Raw genomic sequence first — 20,324 nt, 5'->3', positions numbered from 1 at the left:
GAGTACCCCATACTTAATGATTGTCAGCACTGCCGACAGCTGTTGCACTGTTTCTTCTTCTTCCTTCCACCAACACATTTCGCTTTGCATAACAGTTGTTCCAATTTGTTTAGAATAAATCAATTAAAATGTCCAAGGCGGCGGGTAAACTGAAGTCCCTAAAGAAGACAGTGGATCGTGTGACACACACGAGCAAACTGAAGACGAATATACCCGCGGGAATGGCCGCTGCTGGACCTCCGCTGGGACCGATGTTGGGACAGGTGATTTAGCCGGCTCAAAAACTGATATATATATATTATTTTGACTCTATATCCTTATAACCCACACAGAGAGCTATTAACATAGCCGCCTTTTGCAAGGACTTCAATGCCAAGACCGGCGAAATGAAGGAGGGCGTGCCATTGCCTTGCCGGATTTCCGTGAACAGCGATCGCAGCTACGAATTGGTAATCCACCATCCGCCGGCCACTTTTTTTCTGAAACAGGCGGCGGGAATTCAAAGGGGCACCATGACTCCTGGCAAGGAAGTCGCTGGGATGATCACGCTCAAGCATTTGTACGAAATTGCAGCGATCAAGATTCAGGATCCGCCCAACGCCCTACTCACCATGCAGGTAAGTCTTGAAAAACTTAAAATAATTACTTGAAAACTATCTAAATAAGTACTAAAATATTACCAAGAACTTTTCCAGTTGATTTAATATTCTGTAACACATTTTTAACAAAATATATTCCTGTTTTTAGCAAATGTGTGAGATGCTCATCAGCATTGCCCGGACCTGTGGCATCAAGGTGGTCAAGGAAATAGATCCAGCGTCCTATGGCGAGTTCCTGGAGGAGCGCAAAACTATTGTGGAACAGCAAAGACGGGAATTGCAGGAGAAGCGAGAGGCCAAGATGTTGCGAACGGGCTAAGTTTGATAATTAGCACTTTGTCTTTAATTGTTAAAAATACATTTATATCTAAAACGAAGATCTTATTCTATGCCAATGCGTTTACGGTCCTTGGCGGCATTCTTCTTGCGTCTCTTTTCCAGGTGTTTATTAAGTTTTCCGGTATTTTTTAGTTTTTCGAATTGCGCTACCAGCTCCTTGGCACGACGCTCCTCTGAAAACGCAGATACAATAAAATTAGAGCTTGTGTTTAATTTGAAGAATTTTAAGCCTAACATCTGCTAAGGATAAACCGACTTATGTTATGAAAACCAAATAGTGGACAATTTGATATGTATAAAACAATATGGTCTTCCAAACAAAAACATTTAGAAACTTACTCTTTGTAAGATAGTGAGGCTGTTGTCCCAGGTTGTGTTTTTTCTGAATGCCAGAGCGCTCCTTTTTGAGTTGCTTCTGTTTGGTGTGCCACCTCTTGTCCTCCACATTCTTGTTGATCAGCCGTTGCATGGTGTCCTTTATCTGGTGTTTTTCCTGATCATCGTCAACCTCGTCCAATTGCTTTTTCAGCTGACCAACTTCCTTCGCACGAATTTGGGAGACAAACTTGTAGTTTTTCTTAAAGGTTTCAGCATTATAAGTTCCCGATTTCTCATCGAATCTAGGATCACGAAGTTCAAAAGCGTTTTTCTTCTCCACTCGATGCTCTGCCCCCAAAAATGGAACCTGTCGCCTGGTGCTCATTTCACGGGGTCGGTTTTTATTCAGGCGTTTGAGGTCAGTTTTGGCTTTGGGTTTCTGGGGTCTTGAACTTTTGCCCCCAAGAACGGCCTCTTTGTAAACCTTGGCGCCTAGTTCTTCTTTGAGTTTCATTATCTCTTCGAAAGACATTCCCTTGAGATCATCACGAATGGCATTCTGGAAAAAATGTTCTCGAAATGTTCTCGAAAAATTTCGTACTTAATTGGATATCTCTTACCTGAGTTTCGTCTTCACTGGATGCCTCGTGCTCTGAAGCTGCTGAAGATTCACTGGGGGAGGACATATCCGCCTTAAATTCCTTTCAAAATTGTATTTATTTACTTTTTAATAATTTCACGTGTTTTTTGTTGTTTTGATAACAACAGCTGACTAGAGGTAAAGAAAAATCGAAGTTTGGCAGGGCTATCGATGTTTATCCATCTCTAGCCAGATTGTCGAGCAGAACACTGCTTACTGGAAAATTTTCAAATTTCCACTGCTTACTGGAAAAGTATACAGTGACGCACTGCTTATCGTTGTCCGTTAGTCAAAACTGAATTTCTTACCCCCCAAATTGGGTTTATGATTTTACAGTTTAATTTAAAGAAAATAATCTTTAAGAACAAAAACATGTTTGAATTAAAGCATATACTTATAATAGTGAAATAAATTTGTGCTTGGTTCAAATATTAAAAGAATATTTATAAATTTAAATAATGGGTCAATTAAACAAACATACATACAAACTATTTACAAAATAGTTATTATTTCAGCATATATTTACCGTCCCAAGCAAAGCATCCAACAAAATATAAAATCATATTTTAGAGTAATTCTCAATGGTGTGATTTATTTTTGATTTAATTGCAAGTCTTACATAATTAGGTAAACAAATGTGAATAATTCTTGGATCGTTGGTGAACAGAAACAAGCAACGAAACTATCGGGAGAAATATACACAATTAATTGTCACAACTAAACCCAGAGAAATGCGTAAATCGGCTCATAAAGTTATCTGGATTTTGATTTTCAAGCGAGCGGCAGAGTAACTAGAAAAATAGTTTTGAACGTTTATCTTTGTTAATAATCTTATAGCCAAATTTGATTAGCACACGCAGACCAATGGAAAAAATAAATGAAATGCCCTTAAACACGTTAATTCTAAGCAATTCAGTTTTAGTTACATTAGTCACATGTAAATATTTCATATAGATTCCGTATATAATTATATATTTACTTTATATTTATGCTCTATAGTTTATAGTTTGCTTTGTACACGTACACACAGATAAAGTAAACTTCATTGCAACAACTAGAAGTGTGTGGGTCCGGACTATTCGTATTTGCCGAGTGCGATTCAATATATGCTAAATATTTATCGTATTCGTTTTTGTTTGAGTTCGAGTTCAAAAATTGACTGATGTCTATCATTAAGCTAATATTTATATTTATACAATTAAACATACAAACATAGTACGACAGGTATAATTCATTCATCTTCAATTGCTCACTTCTGTTTTAGAGTAGTTCGATTTCTCTATATTTGTGCTGTGCTCACAATCGTGTGGGATGTGTGGGGAATATCATATAATATTGCTATAGTTTGCTAGGTAAATACACACGTCTGTGCATACAAATATCAATTAGCTATAAAGTAGATTTCAAGCCGATCACAGGCGAGGACTAGTGGTGATCCCTATTCGACTCCCAAAGCCCGTTGCCTGGAATATAGCCTCACAAATTCTTAACTAGGTTGCTTCACATAGTATCTCATACGTTTGACTAGCACGATTTGGTTAGGGTAACTAGTTGGTTGGAACTACTTATTTAGTTTAGTTTCGCGGTTTTCAATCACCTAAAAGCGATAGACAGATAGTTAGAGAGAGGGGATAGCATCCGACAAAAGGTTCAACCCGGGGGCTTCGCACCTTCGGGACCTTAAATAGATCACATATTTTGACATTCACTTATGTTTAATATTGCAACTGCATTTGCTTCTGCCCAATGCTCATTCGCTTGTATATGGATAGTTATAGAACTTAAAACATATATCAAACATGTACATATTCTCCTGGTTTTCGAATTCGATTTCGATTAAATTTGGGTGGATTCTTGTTTGATGAAATAACACTTTTCTTATACTATGAAAAGGATGTTCAAAAAAAGGTCTTACAGAAATAAATTTCATAAATTATTTAATATATACAAATTTAAAAATAAAGACTTTCAGAAAAAATGAAAACTATTTTCAAAAAGCAAACATCTTTTTTCGAATTTTCCTATGGCTCATAAAAAAAACTTGTTATTGCTATAATGCTTAAATGTTGCAAAGCATTGCTTCATCATTCGAATCGTATTTAAATTTAATCGAAATGGAGTACGTCATACTGTAGTAGATACAGGTAGAGCAACAAGTTTTAGTGAATTTCTCGAACCGCAAATGTCCAATTAGAACTCGGTCAGCCCCCCTCCGCACTTGTGGTCAGTCTCACTGGCCGACGTGCTGGAGGGAGTCGTCATATTCTAATTGGACGGCTTTCGTCATAACAGCGCGCACAGTTTGGAGCGCTTTTTGGACTTGTCCGCCATCTGACCGCCGGCCGACGAGGTGGAGGACGAGGCGGACATGCGGCCCATGCTGCCGGATGCCTGCGGTTGCGAGGGACTCGTGGGGCTCTTGTCGTCCATGTCCTCGCTGACGTGGGACTCCAGCAGCTTTAGGGAGGTCTTTGGCTTCGAACCATCCATGCTGTTGTAGAGGGTCTTCGACAGCTTGGAACGCACCGCCTTGCCCAGGGCTCCTGTCTTCTTCATGCTCAATCTGGAGCCACTTCGCTGGTGCTCCGGGGTATGGCTATCCTCGCTGCCGTGCTGCGATTGCTGATTGCAATTGAGAGTGGTCACCGTGAACTCGATGTCCTTGATCTCCTCATCCGCACAGGCGGCGAACTCCTCCACGGGCTTGTCAATCGTATCGTGATCGATCCAGGTGAGGCCCATCTCCACCTTCTCGGCCAGATCTTGCCAGTTGCGACGGTTCTCCAGGGTGCCCTCATACAGGGGAGTGATCCAGGGGAAGGTGTCGCAGAGCACCCTATAAAGTGGCAGGCAGATCACGTCGATGAAACCCACCTGCATCTTGGGCAGCTCGTCCTTGCGCTCCCTAAATGGAATTACAATTTGTATTTATAATATAACTGTTTAAGATCGACTCATAGCTTTGGTACCTATCCATCATGGCCACTGGTTGTGTGTTGAGCTGCAGCTTTTCCAGATCTCCTTGGTCAAAGAACTCATCGGCCACCAACTTGGCCACTTTGTGCTGCACTTCCCAGGGTTTGGCAATGGCACTCACATCGCAGGCAGTCATCATCATGCCACAGAGCACTAAAATAAATAGTTATTTTAATATATATGGCAAAAATATACTTTAATTATGTAACAAAAACTATAAATATAAAAATATAATGTATAAAATAAAACCTTTATATATAAAATTTAGAGGGTATTTTTGACTCACGATCCTTCTTCTCCTCGCCCTGCCAATCAAATTCGCCATTTTCGACCAACTCAAGGAAAGCATTTCGCTTCTTGAAATACATGGCCAAGTCGGTGGACAGGATGGCGCTTTCCACGGTCTTCATGACCGAACGATAGTCCTCGGGTGACAGGGCCTAAAAAATAAAGCAAACACAATGTTTCCGGTTAGTCAATTTCGCCAAATAGCTAAGATTAACAATTCTATTCTTAAAATGCCGTCCCAAAAACACCTGGTACAGGTGACGTCACCTCAAAACCAGACATGTGCTTAAACAAAAGTTCACCACTTATCGGAGTCAAGGTGGACTCTATTCTGAATTATTTTGGTAGACACAAATTTTGGCCATTTGAAGGTCGCCAGCCAATCATGGATATACTATAAAAGTGCGACTTTCCCAGCAGAAGGCATATCAGTCAAAAATTGAAGCATCCAACATGAAGTTGTCCCTCGTTCTCTTCGTCCTTTCGATGGTTGTGTATGTGGCCCAAGTAAGGGCTGCTGATACCACCACCACCACAGAAACAAGTGACACCACAAGTACAACGGCTAGCACCACCACGGAATCGACCACTGCATCCACGTCATCTTCCTCGGATGTTAATAGGAAAATCGTCCGTCTTAGCAATCTGAAGTACTCGGTGACCAGGAAGATCAAGATCGGATCCACAACCAGTTCCTCGACCAAATCCAAAAGTGCCCGTGCCAAGGCCCGCAAGGCCCGCTTGAATGCCGCCAAGAAATCCAAGAAAGCTAATGCCAACCGAAAACTTAACAATAAGTCCAAGAACCGCAATATCCGCGTGGTTCGCGGTTAGACAAAGCCAAGTTGAAATTTTAAAAATAAAATGTTGAGAGTAATAGCTAAAACATAATATGGTTTATAAACTTTTTGGGGCCATGTTTCTTAAGATTGACTAAGCTGTTAGAAAAGTATAATCTCTCTATGATTAAATACTTGAAAAATAATATTAATTAAAAAATATATTAAATGCTATTTTTCTGATTATCCTTCCCTTTACAAATTATAAAAAATTATTTTAGTTTTCTTACCTGAAAAATATTATTTCCCTCCGAGTTTAGGATCATGACGCACTGATCGAAGTGGTGGTGCTCCATCGTGCTAGTAGTGTACAAAATGGCCAGCGGAGATTCCGTTTTGGTCTGGAATGCATTGTTCGTGCCACGGTGATCCAAGTCATGGCACAAACAGGCCACCAGCAGGCCCAGGATCTCGAGGTCTGTCATAAAACGCTCCATCTTGCCAGTTTTCAGCATGGCAAACATTGTCTGGGCCACGTTAAGAGCATGCCGCCAATTGTGATATTTTACGGGGCGATAGTTCTTCCGGACACTCAAAACCCAACGGCAGAGGACCTAAAAAGTGATTATTGTAAACGGGAATATATTTATATTCAATTATTTTTTAGTACCAGATTGAGTAAATTGAGAAATTAATTAATTAAAAGTATCTTTACTTTCACAAGAATAGTTTTCTTTAATATCATTAACTTACATCATAAGGTATTTGAAACTGCGAGACCAGATTGCACTGCATAAACATTCGCAGCACTGCGCGACAAGTGTCATCATCGACCAGTTCAAAGTCTGGAATAAAACGAATTTAAATTTATCGATGCTTTTTTGTTATTCCATAACTGATATGGTGACCAAGTTAGAACCGTAATAGTTACCAGTAAAGGTGAAGCTGTACAGATTGTAGGACTCCGCCTCGGCAATCGCGTCCTGGGTGAGCTTCTCCGTCTGATCCTGGCTGGCGGTGGCATGGTAACTGAGGCACTCGAGGGCCACCTTCTGCTTGGCCATCAGCTTGCAGGCGTTCTCGTACATCTGGGTGTTGTGAATGCCCAGGCCGCAGAAGATGGCAAACGCCTCGAAAATGGAGGCATCCGATTCGGTAAAGGGCACGCCATTAGCCTGTTTTTTAGTTTGATGAAATAATGCATTTGCTTTTTATTTCTCTTTATTCCTCTAACTAAAGTAAATTATTGTGTACCTTGTTGATAAGTTGGGCCACGCCAATGACCTTCTTTTGGGCATTCATGATTGGCATGCAGAGGATGGCCTGGGTGCTGTCGATTTCGTCCTCGGCCCGAATCTGGTTGTGATCTCTGACCCACTCGTGGACATCGCAGATGTTAACTGTTTGCCCGGTGGTGGCCACAAACTGGGCGATTTGGGCCAGCGTCGAGGTGCTCAATTCAGTGATAGAAGGTCTCGAAACGTTGGCAGCCTGATATTCCCCACCAAGTTCGAAAAGCACAGTGAAACGGTTGCGCATTTTCTGTCGGATCAGTTGAGGGGGATTCAAAAATATCAAAATCAATGGCATGGAAACGAATCAGAACGCCAGGTGGACTTACCTTCTCCTCGAAACTATCGGCGGACTTTATGGCGCGGGTGGCTGGTTGATTGGGCTTCTCAATTATCTTCTCCAAATGGCTCTGCGGTGAGAAGGGAGGAAGAAAAGCAGAGGGGTCATTAAGTGGCTGCCACTAATGGAGTTCGTAACGGCTTTCCCCGAAGCCTCCAGCTTGTTGATAAATTGCATTGCACCGCCGCACTCCCGCCCCCAACACTTGGAAAATTAATGTAACCTTATCAAATAATTCATATTTAAAATCAACAAGATTAAGTTGACTTTCCTTAAAAAAATGTTATATAATTATACATTTATTATATAAATTATAAGTGTTTTCCTAATTTCATTTAAGAAGGAATGCATAGTTAAATTATTAATGACTGAAAATATGATTTCTCCTCTATGTCCTTATTTTCTTTAAATGCCTCGTTTTCTTCAGTAGTTGTACTGTAAAATATATAGGTAAGGAAAACTAATTTCTGATGATTTTGAGTTTGCAATATACATTTCACGGTAAACGGGCTTGTGGTAAAACAATGTTTTTCTATTTAGATATTAAGACCAGAAAACTGAACATTCAATCGACAAATAAACTATGTATTTAAAGGTTTATTGCACTTTTTTCTTTTTTTTACTTTGAAACTTATTTAACCCATTTTCCCGCAATGATGCAGTTGTCCGCAGACAAGCAAGCTAAACCTCCCGGCTCACACTCCCTCCCCAGCATAATTAAGCTGACATGTTGCACATGACGGGCATGTCAGCCAAGTTTTCAGAGTCCGTCCGGGGCAGCCCGGCTGGCCCTGCCCCTTTGGGACAGTTGGACTTTATGGGCTAATAAATTGGCCATTACACTGACATGCATTTGCATAATCAGTTGGCAGCAGATAATGGCTAATTTGGCCCTGGCAATTTCCCGAATAAACAATCATCGTAGTCAACAGCATTTAATTTGGCAAAATGCACTGTCCAGCTTGTATCAAATTAATAACAATTTCCGTTCGAAATGAAAGGCTTTTGTTTAGTTCATATATATAACGGTCACTTGTTTTGGATATTGACGACCTGCTATTCTTTACCACTGGCTATAAATTAATGCAGCATGCAATAATTTAACGATATGCATTCATCAAATTGGCCAGGCAAAATGTCTTACATACATACCTATAAAGGCCAGAGGCCAGGACATCTGTCTTACTCCTCTTACGGGCAAATACGTTTACAATTTTAATGCGTAATTCCTGGGACAATATCGTCTGGCATTATTTATGCACCCTGGGGGCCAAGGTGGTAAACTAAAAACAATTGTACGTTTCTTCATTGTCCGGAAATTACTTAGCTTCTGTTACATATTCTTGCTAATAAATAATTTTTTTAAGTTTCCTTGAATGAAGTTGAGCAAATATTGTTCGATTAATTTAATAATGCTTTTTTCCCATCAAATTCCAATTGCATTCATTTCCCTGCTTTTTTTCTCTACAAATACCCGAGTAGTTGTTTATTAAACATTTGCGTATACCAACAACTCTTTGGTTAAATGTATTGCAATTAAATCGCACTCAATAAATTATATAATAGCTTACATTGTGTGATAATTTATGTAATCAACCAAGCTAATGACTGAAATCAATACGAAAAAATAATGGTAAATCCACATATTTTCACATTGAATTAAATATTTTCGGTACCCCCGAGGGTCGTTGTGTTTAATTCAATTTATTTTTAAGTATGAAAAAATGTAGTTTCAAATAAAACAAAATTGAAATCTACAATTTCTCTACTGGATAAACCAATTAAATATGTTAGTAATTACATGATCATGTTTTTAGTTAAGTAAGGTTATATTTTGAAAAACAATGTTGTATGCAATTATTTTAATGTTTAATTTTACTATGGTGTTTTTGTCTGGGTGTAGATCTGATCAATTGACGCATTTCCTTATAATTTATTGTCTTAATCAGTCTATTTGCAACCTGTTTTAAGTTTAAGGCGGCTGAGAAGAGCCAGCAGCCCCAAGATAATGACAGGCAATCAGCGAAACTAGAGTCCAAATGAAAATTTCTCAGAGTCGGACATAATTTGACCCATTCCCTCTGGGACCTTCACCACCTAGCTGTCAGAATTCCACGCAATGCCTGACACTTGTTCATTGCCGAATTCCCGCCACGTGGAAACGCCCACAGTCTTGTCCCAGAGAAACATAATGTAAATTGCACATTTTAATTTCCTTTGGGTTGACAGACACACAAACAAAATGGCCGACGCGGTGGCGTTTAAACAATTTAAATGAAACTGACAGCCACAAGAGCAAGGATACGGAGGATATAGCAGAGTGACCGCAGAAACCGCAGGATGTTACTTTTTACTCAGGCGCCGTTTTGAGGCGACAATTTGCCCTCACTCCCACTTAGCCAATCGACGAACTAAATAAAAAAATAAAAAAAATGCAAAGATATAATTTTTTTCGATTATTCCTATGGGAGTTATATGCTATAGTCGTCCGATCCGGCTGGTTCCGACTTAAATCCCACCTGCGATAGATAGACAACTTATGGGAAAGTTTCATAATACCCACAGCAAGGGTATAAAAAGGGCGGTGTAAAATAATTAATATCTGAGTAGATATTGGCAATACGAACTTTTTCTCTATTTAAAAATTGTGCGTCATAAAAAAGTCGTTGCTTTGTCGTTAAATTGTAGCTAAAGTGCACGCGACACCAATTAAGACGATGAATATTGTAATTACAGTTCAGGTTTTCAGAAGAGCTGTCGTTATCGGTTTAGCTTGTACTAACTCGACTTGATGTAGATCAAGGTTCACAGCATTAGGGGACTCAACGCCTCCGACCTCCTGTTAAATAAAATAATTGTGCCTAGATTCGCCCCTGATTGTTCAAAAGTATCTTACAAATTATATGTTATTCAAGTTCTCACTTACTTACTTACGATAATCTTTATGAATCGTTTAACATTTTCAATAAACATACACCCAGATCCGCCCCTGGATGTGCAATTAAAATCAAAGTGTTTTACCATTTTATCTATTTGAATAAGAAATGTAGTATGTAATTAAAAAAATTTGAATTTTAAGAACGAACATTAAAAAAAAGTTTTTTGAGATTCAGTCTAATTGCATTTAAATTTAATATGAAACATTCGCAAGAGTTATCAATTAAATCCTTTTTCATTCTTAATTCATTTTCAGAACTTTAAGGGTTTTGGATTAAGAAAATCAGTTCTTTAATTCAGAAATTGGTAGAAATTCGTGCTTAATTTCAATTTCTTGTACTGTTCAAAATTTGTACGTTTGAACTTTTGACACCCTTGGTTTGATTTGAGTTAAATATTCTACTTTTTTCTTTGAGTGTTTACCTTCATCGACTTTTATATCTATATAAACCTTAGCCGATGCTTGAAATCCAATCACTGTGTAAATCTTGTTTTAAGGTGATTGCTAACAAAGTAGCGGAAGTAAAAAGGATGCTAGCAATTAAAAGAGTTTTTTGACTCCCTTTGAAAACTTTGCACAAGGATGTGAATTGTGAATTTTCAGTCCGTGCGTTTTATAAAATTGAAATATTTAGATAGTTTTCTTACCGCCTCACAACAGTCGAGGTCCACCAGAAATACCGAGCACCGTTCACACTTGAGGAGTTCGCGGGCCTCCGTCATAATTTTGGTGACAAGGCACTCAAGGTTGTTCTGCTCCTCGAAGATGCTGCGGGCCAGATTGAGGAGGATTTGATTGCGCCGGTATTCCTGGACGGACATCTCGAAGAGCTGGGCATTCTGGATGCCAATCCCGCAAAAGGTCAGATAGCGACGGAAGATTTCCACGTCGTGCTCATCGAACTCCATGCAGCCTTAATTAAGACAAACAAAGATAAATATGTAAATAAATATTAGCTAAAGATGGCGTTCTTATTAACATATACCATTCGTCTTGTTGATAATTTGCGCCACGCCTATAATGTCGCCCTCGTAATTGCAAATGGGCATGCAGAGGATGGCGTTCGTCTTGTAGCCGGTCTTCAGATCGATTTCGCAGTTGAATCTCGCATCCTTGTAGGCCTCCTTGATGTTAATCATCTGCTTTGTCTGCGCCACCATTCCTGCGATTCCGATTCCGAAGGGAATGATAATCTCCTCGGCACTGGCCCGAGTCACCGCGTCCTTGAGTGCTGCAATCAAACGAGATTCAAATTCGACTCAATCAAGAGGAAAACGTGGGGCCAAGAAAGCTATCAAAAAGCATGAATAAAATGCTTGAATTAAGATTGCTTTATTCTGCTTATTCACCACTTAACTCAAGACTCAGCATTTTTTAAATTGCAATTACGATAATGTCAAATTTTTCACTTTGAGACTATGTTAGTTCTTTAGTGACTTTTTATTAATTTGTACGCAAAAGTAAATGACAATAAATAACAATTGGTTTTTAACTACAAATTTTACTCAGCATTTATGAATAAAAACTTGTAAATAGCCATTAGTTAATGGTAAATCATTCTAATAATATTAAAAGGGAAGTAAACAACATTATTGACCAGCCATTTTATTAATTGGCAATACCGCTACAATTGAAATTTAAACACGTTGAACCTTTTTCCTAAAAACTGCTTAAGAATTAGTTCAACCGTTGCAAAGCGTATTAGGCGGCAGATAAAGCCCGTCGTGCATCCGAACACATATTAAATTTATAGGCAAAATATTCACTCTGCCATGCAAAAGATACAAGAACACAGCCCTCACAGAGGCAGAGGCACAGGCACCCAAAAAAAAGGGAGAATAATATATAAATAAATAATGGCAAGGCACCCGAAATCCGAGGGCAAGAAGTCAAATGTGAATTTGCATGAGCTCGCCGGTCCCGCCTCAATCATAATCTCAGTGCCCCACACAGCAGCTCACATGTATCCATATCCGTATCCGAAACCGAAACCGAAACCGTAGATATATCTGTGTCTGAGCCACCCGGCTTCCACCAGCCGCTTCGCAGCTCTAATCTTTCTCGCATTTTCCCCACTGAATTATGTAGCGGAAGCGGTGGCTTTTACTCACGGATCTGCACCAAAGATTCATTACGAATGTAACGCACTTCTGTATGAATACGTTTGGCTGTTTGTTTGTGGGCGGAACCTGCGGGAGCACGTTCTCCGAAATGGATGCTATTTCACATTTCAAGAGGGCCTTTTCAGTTTTGTAGGGTACCAGCCGGTTCTGACGAAAACTTTTAATGCCCCCTTCCGTTTAAGCTTAATTTCGCTAATGTGTCCACCGCCCCTTTTGGCCAGTCCTCGAATTATTTGCTCTTCCGCTAATGAGTGCCAATTTGTTTATGTCCAATGGGTTGGACCTTTCACAAAACCATTAACCTTTTTTTAAACAGATTAAAGGGGTGAACTTTAGGGAAACTGTAATATATTGAGTTCAAGAAAGTTTTTAGAGCTCTAATTTAAGGCTTAAAAAGTTGAGAACCTTATCAAGAAACGTATATAGGTATATTATTGTATTATCTAAATAAACTCTTTTCAATATGACCAAAAAATGTATAGCATGTGCTAGAAACATTACAAAAACCAAAACATCCTATTAAAATGCAAAAATGTCCTCAATGTATTTATGTTTACATCCATCTTGATTGCTTTTGCCTATTTCGAGCTTCTTATTACAGTTTTCCCAATCCGTCGGGCTTTCAACAGAATCATTTCATTATCCCTGAGCACTTGACTTGGCTTACATATCCTTTTTTCCCATTTTTCATTCATTTTTACTTCCTTCAGCCATTGTATAGTAGTAGTTCGTTTGTGCATTGTTCACCTTAATTAAAGCGGAATTACCAATGCCACAAGGATCTCGCCCACATTCACTACACCTACGTGAGTGAACGAGAATAGTGGCAGTGGAAATTTTGCATTTCCATTATAGTGGGCAGCACACTCACCTGTCTTTTGTGTAACATCGAAAAGCTTGGCCACCAGATACTTGTTGGTGGGCGTACCCTTGGCCAAAAAGAGTGAGCCGCGATCCGCGTGGGTGAGCAGCCCAACATTGACCAGAATCTTGTGGCACAGCACATCGATGTCCAGCTCGTTGGCCACGTCGCGAATCAGTTCCATGAACAGCTCGCCCTCGTCCAAGTCCATCAAATGCCTCCGGCTCTCGGGAAGCGACGATGCCGAAGAGTTCGACAGACTCCTCGGCGATTTCTGACCGGTAAAGTGGGGGAGAAAGGAGAAAGGAGAAAGCACACACCATAAAGGTTAATAGCAGGCTTAGATTGTGTTAGATTTGAGGTCTTACTTAAACTGTAAGTAATTGAGCATGATTTACTATTTAAATAGTTCTTCGGAAGGGTTTTCTGTTTTTACATAATTACTTTACCTATAATCTCTGAGCCACTATTTGAACAAATATTTTTTTACATCAAACGAATGCATTTTGTTTAAAAAGTTTTGGATTCTCTAATATTACATTTAATATCAACTTAAATGTAATACATATGTGTTGTATTTGTAAAATTATTTATCAGAAACATTATTTTGTACATGTTGCTTAGCGACTTAAAAATGTTCTTAATTTTATAAAGAATTATATATTTAAAAAAACTTGTAATTGACATTTTTCTAAAAATGTCTTCTACATTTTCTTGACCAGAGCTAGAACTGGACAGTAATGGAATTCTGTTGCTTGGCACGAGAAAGCTAAATAATTCCGTTTTGTAATTAGTTCCCATATAAATAGCTGTATTAACTGGTATTATTATTCGGCAGGACGAGCGAGCATTTTAAATATTAAACAGCGCATTTAAGGCAATAACGGCCATTGTCTCTACTCACGTTCCATTATTTCTGTTTTCGATTTCAGGCCGTTTAACTTTGCCTCCAATTTCTTTGGAAATTAACTGGGTCCGGTTCAAAGGGTGACTATTAGCAGCAGTTGGCAGTTGTGCCTTTAAGCGGCTCCCCAGTTCCACGACTCCTATTCCGGAGGCAATGTGGTAATTGAATACCGAAAAAGGCCTCTGGCCTTGAATCCCCGATCCCGACCTGTGCGTGCGAGTGGCCAATTAACCGAGCCGGGAGCTGGCTATGTTGCGTGCCTTGTCCCCATCCTGGACCAGCAAACAGGCCATCCCATTCCAAAAGTCCTGCCGCCCACACCGCTATCAATTTTACTGACAAATTAAAGCAATTTACTGGGCTGGAGCTGCCCTTTCCTGCATCAACATTACCATGTGGCAAAGGAACAGAAATTTCAATAATTACAATGTGTGCAAAAATAAGTATAATACTTGTACTTTTATATTTTGTTTTCTTTTTATAGCTAGCATAGTTGTTTATACAACTAGTCAACTGTGGGTTCAATCAAATTGGTTTTAGTTAAGGCCTAAAACTGTTGTGCTTTTATTTCTTACATATGTACGTATTATTATTTGAAATATTTTTAAACTTAAAATAATGACTGTTCAAAAGTTTCTTTAAAATTGCTGTGAGCTAGAATAAAAATGTCATTGTTTCAGATCGATTTATTTTAATAGCCTTCTGTGTCGTCGCTCATAAAGTGCCCTCTTTTTTTGTGATAAAAGGAAAATAAATTAAGCAATTAAATGTCATTAAAACTCGTCTTAGCAGTCTGCAGAGAAAATAAAAAGCTGTCAAAAATACTTCTCAACGAACAGAGCTCAAATAATCTCCGTCTTGTTTGGATCGAGCGAAAAGTTAGAAAAACAGTTTTATTTGTGTTCGGGTGGGAACAATGCAAATTCATTAAATAAAATGCAGACAAATAAAGGGAAATGAAAACAAAGCCAAGCCAGCCAGAGCGTTAAGTAAATTTGAACTTCAGCCAGTGGCATTGGTTGTTCCGCTCCCCTGAAAAGAACAATAAAATCAACAAACGATGTTGAGCACTTGTGCTGTTTTTATTATTGTTCTTTTTTTTTGCTTTGAGCAAGAGGAAAGTGAAAACATGAAAACGAAATGACTCTTAATGGGAAAAGCGTCCTGCATGCCATGCAAATTTCATTGCTACAACATATATCTATATAAATGCGGATAAACAACTGGGGCTAAGAACTGCCAATACCCTGAACGGCGATTGCAGTTTGCATTGCGTAACATGCACTTAAATAAATTGACAATATCGACAACAAAAGTGGGGGACATACAAACGTGCTGTTCACCTGCTGGAAAAAAATTGCACTCACTAAGCCAGGCAATTGCTGAAAGGTCTCAGAGACTGACTGCTGTTTGTTTTACCCAGGACAGTGGCCTAGTTTTTCCCCATTTTCCTTCCTTTTGCACACACACACACACAGAGAAGCTCTGGCTGAAAGAATTTTCCACTGACTTTTAGTTCTGATTCACAAGTGCCCAGGTGAGTGCCGATTTCCATGTGCGACTGAAGCGCACTTCTTGTTTTGATATTTTTCTGTTTTTGCCTAACCAATTGCAGTCAAAGAGCAGTTCAAGTTGTGATCTAACATTTCGGAAAAGTACATATTCGAGATACTCATTGCACAAGTGAATCTCGATGGCAGTTTACATCGAGTGGGTCAAAGGAGTTAAATTGAGTCCTCGAATTCAAGCAGTTATTATTGTGAGCAATCAAAAAGACAAATAAATAAATAAACGTCGAGAAATTCAGTAGAGCTTGACAAATTTGCTTGCATTGGTAATTTATATTACTTTAAAAGTAGAAATTCATAATAAATGGTTTGTTTTTATACGTCCAAATGTCATATATTGGCAATCGAATTAAATCAGGACAAAATAATTAAAAATACATTTTTTAATAAATACCAATAAAATCCCACACACGAAACTCATTTTGCGAAACGACCATTTCTCGGCGACAAAAGGTCAGGTACAATTTATTCCCCCGCATTTTATTTTATGCTTTTTTTTTATTGCGGGGGGTTTCTGAAAATATCAAATAAATATTAATTGAAAAATACTTCACGCCAACGTGAGGTAACGATTTAAAAACCTGCAGGCGGAGAAGCTCAATAAATAACCAATAAATATATAAAGCAAGCTTTTTGGCTGTCGATTGGTGGGGTGTTGGAATGGAGTAATTTCCTTTTTACTGCCTGAACTAAATAAAAGTGGGAGAAAACACGGTGGCTTAAATGCCTTTCTGAATCTCTGTGGCTGTGTGAGTTTTTCCAATTAGCGAACTTCACACGCAGCCAGACAACAACAGACAAGCACAAGTCAAAGGAAATTTGTGAAAATATCAATTTAGTTAATTCGCTCGGCGAGAAGGCGAGCAAAGTTAAATAAAAGCGGAAATCCAGCGCGCAGCAGCAGTGCTAAAAGTACAACAAAACAGGGGAAAACAAAGAGGGGCAAAGACAAATACCAGCTCAAACAGTGGCAGGAGGTTTGGCAAATAAAGCACTGACTATGTGAAAGGATGATGGCTAAGTGCTGGGGACCAGTGCAATTTCCACTGCCACTTGCCAACTGCATTTGCACTTTCATTCGTTTCGCTGAGAATTTCGGGGTGCAGGCGGGAAAACCACTAGCCAGGCTGGAATAGATTGGATGGTGGTGTAGGTAGAACATCACACCTAGTTCGAAATAATATAATGACGCCTTGGCTACAAAAACTAATTTGCGCAACGGCAATTGCTGAAACAATTTCTATCAAAGTTTCCAGCTTTTTGCAAGAGTACAGTTTCGTAGGAAAAACTTTTGTCGTGGCACTGAATTAAAACCACTTAAAGACGATTTTAGTTTAACTAACCTATATGCTTGCATTGCATTTTCGGGATTGAGTAAAATATTATACATGTTAGTTTGCAAAAGCGAATTACTGAAAACAACCAAATTTTGTCTTGAAAATATACTCCAGTCACTAGTAAAGCATAGGTATTAATTTAATAAATAAATAATCAAATAATCTAATGAACTACAGACAGTATTAAGGGATAAATATTAATTCAATACTAAATAACATAGCACCTCTACCTTTCAGTTTAATTTCTATACCGAATTGTCTAAAACTGTAGCCTAAAGACATTTTTAAGTCACATACGTTTTATTTTGATACTTTCGTGGTATTAATTAAATACTCTTTTTTTTAATTGCTCATATCCTATAGTTCATTCGAAACATTTAAAATTGTTGTACCTAATATTAAATACCCTTATTATAAGTACTTGCCAAACCAATATAAGGTTTTTTAAAACTAAGCTAAAAAGAGATTAGGCTTTCTTTGAAGTTACATAAATATGGTTTACCTTGATTTTGTGGTAGGATTTATTTAATTTACATACCTGCTGCACGGTGGGCGAGGCGGCCATCCACTGCTGGAAGAGATCGGAGGTGACCGAGGGTCGCTTGTGCGGCTTGCGGTTCTCGATGAACTCCTGCAGGCGGCTGAGTGCCTCGGGAGGAGCCCTTTCCGTGAGCCACTTCTCGAAGGCCTCCGGCTTCTCCTCAAACAGGCGGGCCACCTCATCGACATCCTGCTGGGATGTCGTGGGACTCGGCTTGCCCAGCCTCTCCTGCTGACTCGTTTGAGTTTGGATACTGGCTTGAGCTGGGGATGGCGATGTGGAAATGGATGTGGATGGGGATGGGGAAGTGCCGGCAGGTGTCATCAGCCTTTCACTTTCGCCGGCTGGAGATCGCAGCTTCGATTCGGAACTCGGATTCACCGTGGGTCGATTGTTATTGCTCTGCCGGTGGTGATGCTCCAGCTTGGCCTGGTTGCCACCGGAGCTGCTGGAGGGGATTGGAGGGACTGCTCCAGCTGCCGTCGACGTGACCGTCTTGTTGGCGCCATTGGTCAGCGGTGTTGTAGTGCTGCTGGTGGTTATTTCAACCGGAGCTGCGGGGCCGCCAGCTGGCGATGACACATCTGTCATGTTGCTGCTGCTCACTGTGCCATGGATGAAATCATAGCGGGCAAATCCTGCTCCTCCCTCTTCCGGCCGCCTCGTTAGCCGGGCTCAGGATCCTGCTGCGTCCGCTGATTAAGTCACGTACTCCCGCCCACTTATGGGCCCGAAGTGCTGGAGTCCTGGGATTTGCCCGGCCAACTTGTTGCTCCACACACTTTCGCCACTCGCTCCTTGACTTTAATGGCCAGGTGCGAGGATAGGGGGTAATTGATGATGGCCCAGACTCGTCGGCCGGTTAGCCGCCAGATTTCACTTCATGCACGCCTGCCTTCTTGTTTGTCTTTTTCGATGGCTTTAAATGCGTCCACTCGCCGGTTAACAGTTGATTTTTCCCTTTGATTGAAGCGACCTGCAAAACAGTAAGCAGACCGGAGAAAGTTACTATTTGATGGCGGATTAGGGGCCAGCTTAAATGGAACAAATAGAAAGTTTAGACGCAACTTTGCCACATTGCCACTTGAGGCTAATGGCTGGCTGCCATTAAGGGAATCGCTTTCGAAATTCTAGATGAGCGGGGCGTGGCCTGGCCAAGCCATTAACGTTGAGTGCGGAACGAATGGTTCTGCCACGGATCTTCTTATCAGTTGTTTAAAAATTAATGAGTTGCCAGGAAGTTTGCCAAGGACTTTAAGTGAGATTTTTCATTTAATGCTTAGAAATGGCTAAAAGTTAAAAGCTATTTTATGAAAGTATTAGAGTTTCGCGGAAAAGGTCATGAGGCTCAAAATTGCGTTTAAAAATACTGTACCTTGATCATCATGGAAAACCAATAGCTATGCATTTATATAAACAATCTAAAACCAATCACATAAAAAAGGAATGTTGCATTTCCCAACATTTCTTTGTGACTTAAAAGAGGGAAACATAAATATCACAGTTTGTTCTCAATACAAATGCCGAATCTAGATCTTTTTTTATTCCACTCTTAAGAGTCCTTCTCGCCTGGCTTTTCAATTCCGAAAATGTGAATGTATCGCATGGAATTTATTTGCGGGTAATAAATTCGCTGCAGAGTAGAGAAATCTCTTGAAATCTCGACCCAAATGCGGAATGGAAATAAATTTAAATGCTTCAATGGGACAAAAATTTATGACCACCGCTTGAAGGGAGGGACATAGGTAATTTCAGCCGACGTCAAATGCAAAAGCCAGGACTCGAAAGGCGGTTTTGCATTCACATTTCCGAGAGCATAGTGCCGCAAACAAAAAAGGAATATGTTTTAAATGAAAATGGGGAGGGTGATGGGGTGCAACAACGTTGCCATTTGTGCACATTTGCATTGAAATGGCCCCTCGACATTTGCATGGTAAACACTTTCGGCGTTTGCCACGTGCCACCTGCAAATTGCAACTTGGAACTTGCATCGAAATATAGTATGGTCTATAAAACCGGGCCAATCTCATCTGCTCGTCATAAAGCAGCTTCAAAGTGTGCCAACAGTTTTCCTCTTAACATGCAGTCCAGTTTGCTCCTTTGTCCTCTACTAAAGGCACCTTGACCACGACCACGGCTGACTTTGCATGCAGTCTGCACTGCACTTGTTTGTCCACTCCTCGGACATAAACAATGGTGTTTTGAATAAAACACAGAAGAGACCCGGAGAAGCGCCCAGGAGACCCACAAGAGTATCCAGGACTTTATCACGCACTCGTTTGCAATTTAAAATTGGGTAATAAATTCCTGAACTCCGCTCTGCAGATGGGTTTAGTGCTCGTGTTTGCCCTGATGTCCTGGGGTGGCCTGTGAAATTGCTTTGTTCTCGCCGCCTTTTGTGGGCGTCGCTCCTCGTGCTCAGCTTAGTTGCTTCTGTAAATTTAATGTCAACACTAAAGATTAAGAGTTTAATGCGC

At 39.9% G+C, this 20,324-nt stretch overlaps 4 protein-coding genes across 6 annotated transcripts in view; 2 read left to right on the top strand and 2 right to left on the bottom strand.

The window, feature by feature from the left end:
* Nucleotides 1-60: 60 nt before the first annotated feature.
* LOC108139121 (39S ribosomal protein L11, mitochondrial) lies at nucleotides 61-976 on the top strand. The gene is made up of 3 exons (XM_017261734.2): nucleotides 61-263; nucleotides 333-617; nucleotides 748-976. Exons 1-3 carry the CDS (start codon nucleotides 129-131, stop codon nucleotides 916-918), a joined length of 591 nt encoding a protein of 196 aa, XP_017117223.1. The 5' UTR covers nucleotides 61-128; the 3' UTR covers nucleotides 919-976.
* Nucleotides 916-2,023, bottom strand: LOC108139120 (ribosomal RNA processing protein 36 homolog). Its single transcript, XM_017261733.1, has 3 exons — nucleotides 1,877-2,023; nucleotides 1,278-1,815; nucleotides 916-1,111 (listed from the first exon to the last, which is right to left on the bottom strand). The coding sequence occupies exons 1-3, from the start codon at nucleotides 1,940-1,942 to the stop codon at nucleotides 981-983; spliced, it is 735 nt and encodes a 244-aa protein (XP_017117222.1). The 5' UTR covers nucleotides 1,943-2,023; the 3' UTR covers nucleotides 916-980.
* Nucleotides 2,024-2,473: 450 nt separating this feature from the next.
* LOC108139253 (cGMP-specific 3',5'-cyclic phosphodiesterase) overlaps nucleotides 2,474-20,324 on the bottom strand; it is a 46,198-nt gene continuing 28,347 nt past the window's right edge. For all 3 annotated transcript variants that reach the window (XM_017261929.2, XM_017261930.2, XM_041709229.1), the window contains 12 exons: nucleotides 17,845-18,823; nucleotides 13,504-13,768; nucleotides 11,495-11,740; nucleotides 11,157-11,422; nucleotides 7,561-7,641; nucleotides 7,194-7,481; nucleotides 6,871-7,114; nucleotides 6,693-6,784; nucleotides 6,230-6,553; nucleotides 5,159-5,312; nucleotides 4,866-5,025; nucleotides 2,474-4,801 (listed from right to left, as the gene is read on the bottom strand). In XM_017261929.2, coding sequence (XP_017117418.1) covers nucleotides 4,180-4,801; nucleotides 4,866-5,025; nucleotides 5,159-5,312; nucleotides 6,230-6,553; nucleotides 6,693-6,784; nucleotides 6,871-7,114; nucleotides 7,194-7,481; nucleotides 7,561-7,641; nucleotides 11,157-11,422; nucleotides 11,495-11,740; nucleotides 13,504-13,768; nucleotides 17,845-18,438 — 3,336 coding nt within the window. In that variant the 5' untranslated portion in view covers nucleotides 18,439-18,823 and the 3' untranslated portion in view covers nucleotides 2,474-4,179. The remainder of the gene's footprint in view (nucleotides 4,802-4,865; nucleotides 5,026-5,158; nucleotides 5,313-6,229; nucleotides 6,554-6,692; nucleotides 6,785-6,870; nucleotides 7,115-7,193; nucleotides 7,482-7,560; nucleotides 7,642-11,156; nucleotides 11,423-11,494; nucleotides 11,741-13,503; nucleotides 13,769-17,844; nucleotides 18,824-20,324) is intronic.
* LOC108139254 (bypass of stop codon protein 1) lies at nucleotides 5,320-6,001 on the top strand. The gene has a single exon (XM_017261931.1). It carries the CDS (start codon nucleotides 5,614-5,616, stop codon nucleotides 5,992-5,994), a length of 381 nt encoding a protein of 126 aa, XP_017117420.1. The 5' UTR covers nucleotides 5,320-5,613; the 3' UTR covers nucleotides 5,995-6,001.

Source organism: Drosophila elegans, unplaced genomic scaffold (assembly GCF_018152505.1).
Source record: "Drosophila elegans isolate 14027-0461.03 unplaced genomic scaffold, ASM1815250v1 contig_476, whole genome shotgun sequence".
Lineage (NCBI taxonomy): Eukaryota > Metazoa > Arthropoda > Insecta > Diptera > Drosophilidae > Drosophila > Drosophila elegans.
Note: the sequence above shows the minus strand (reverse complement) of the source record. Positions and strands in the feature narration are given on the sequence as shown.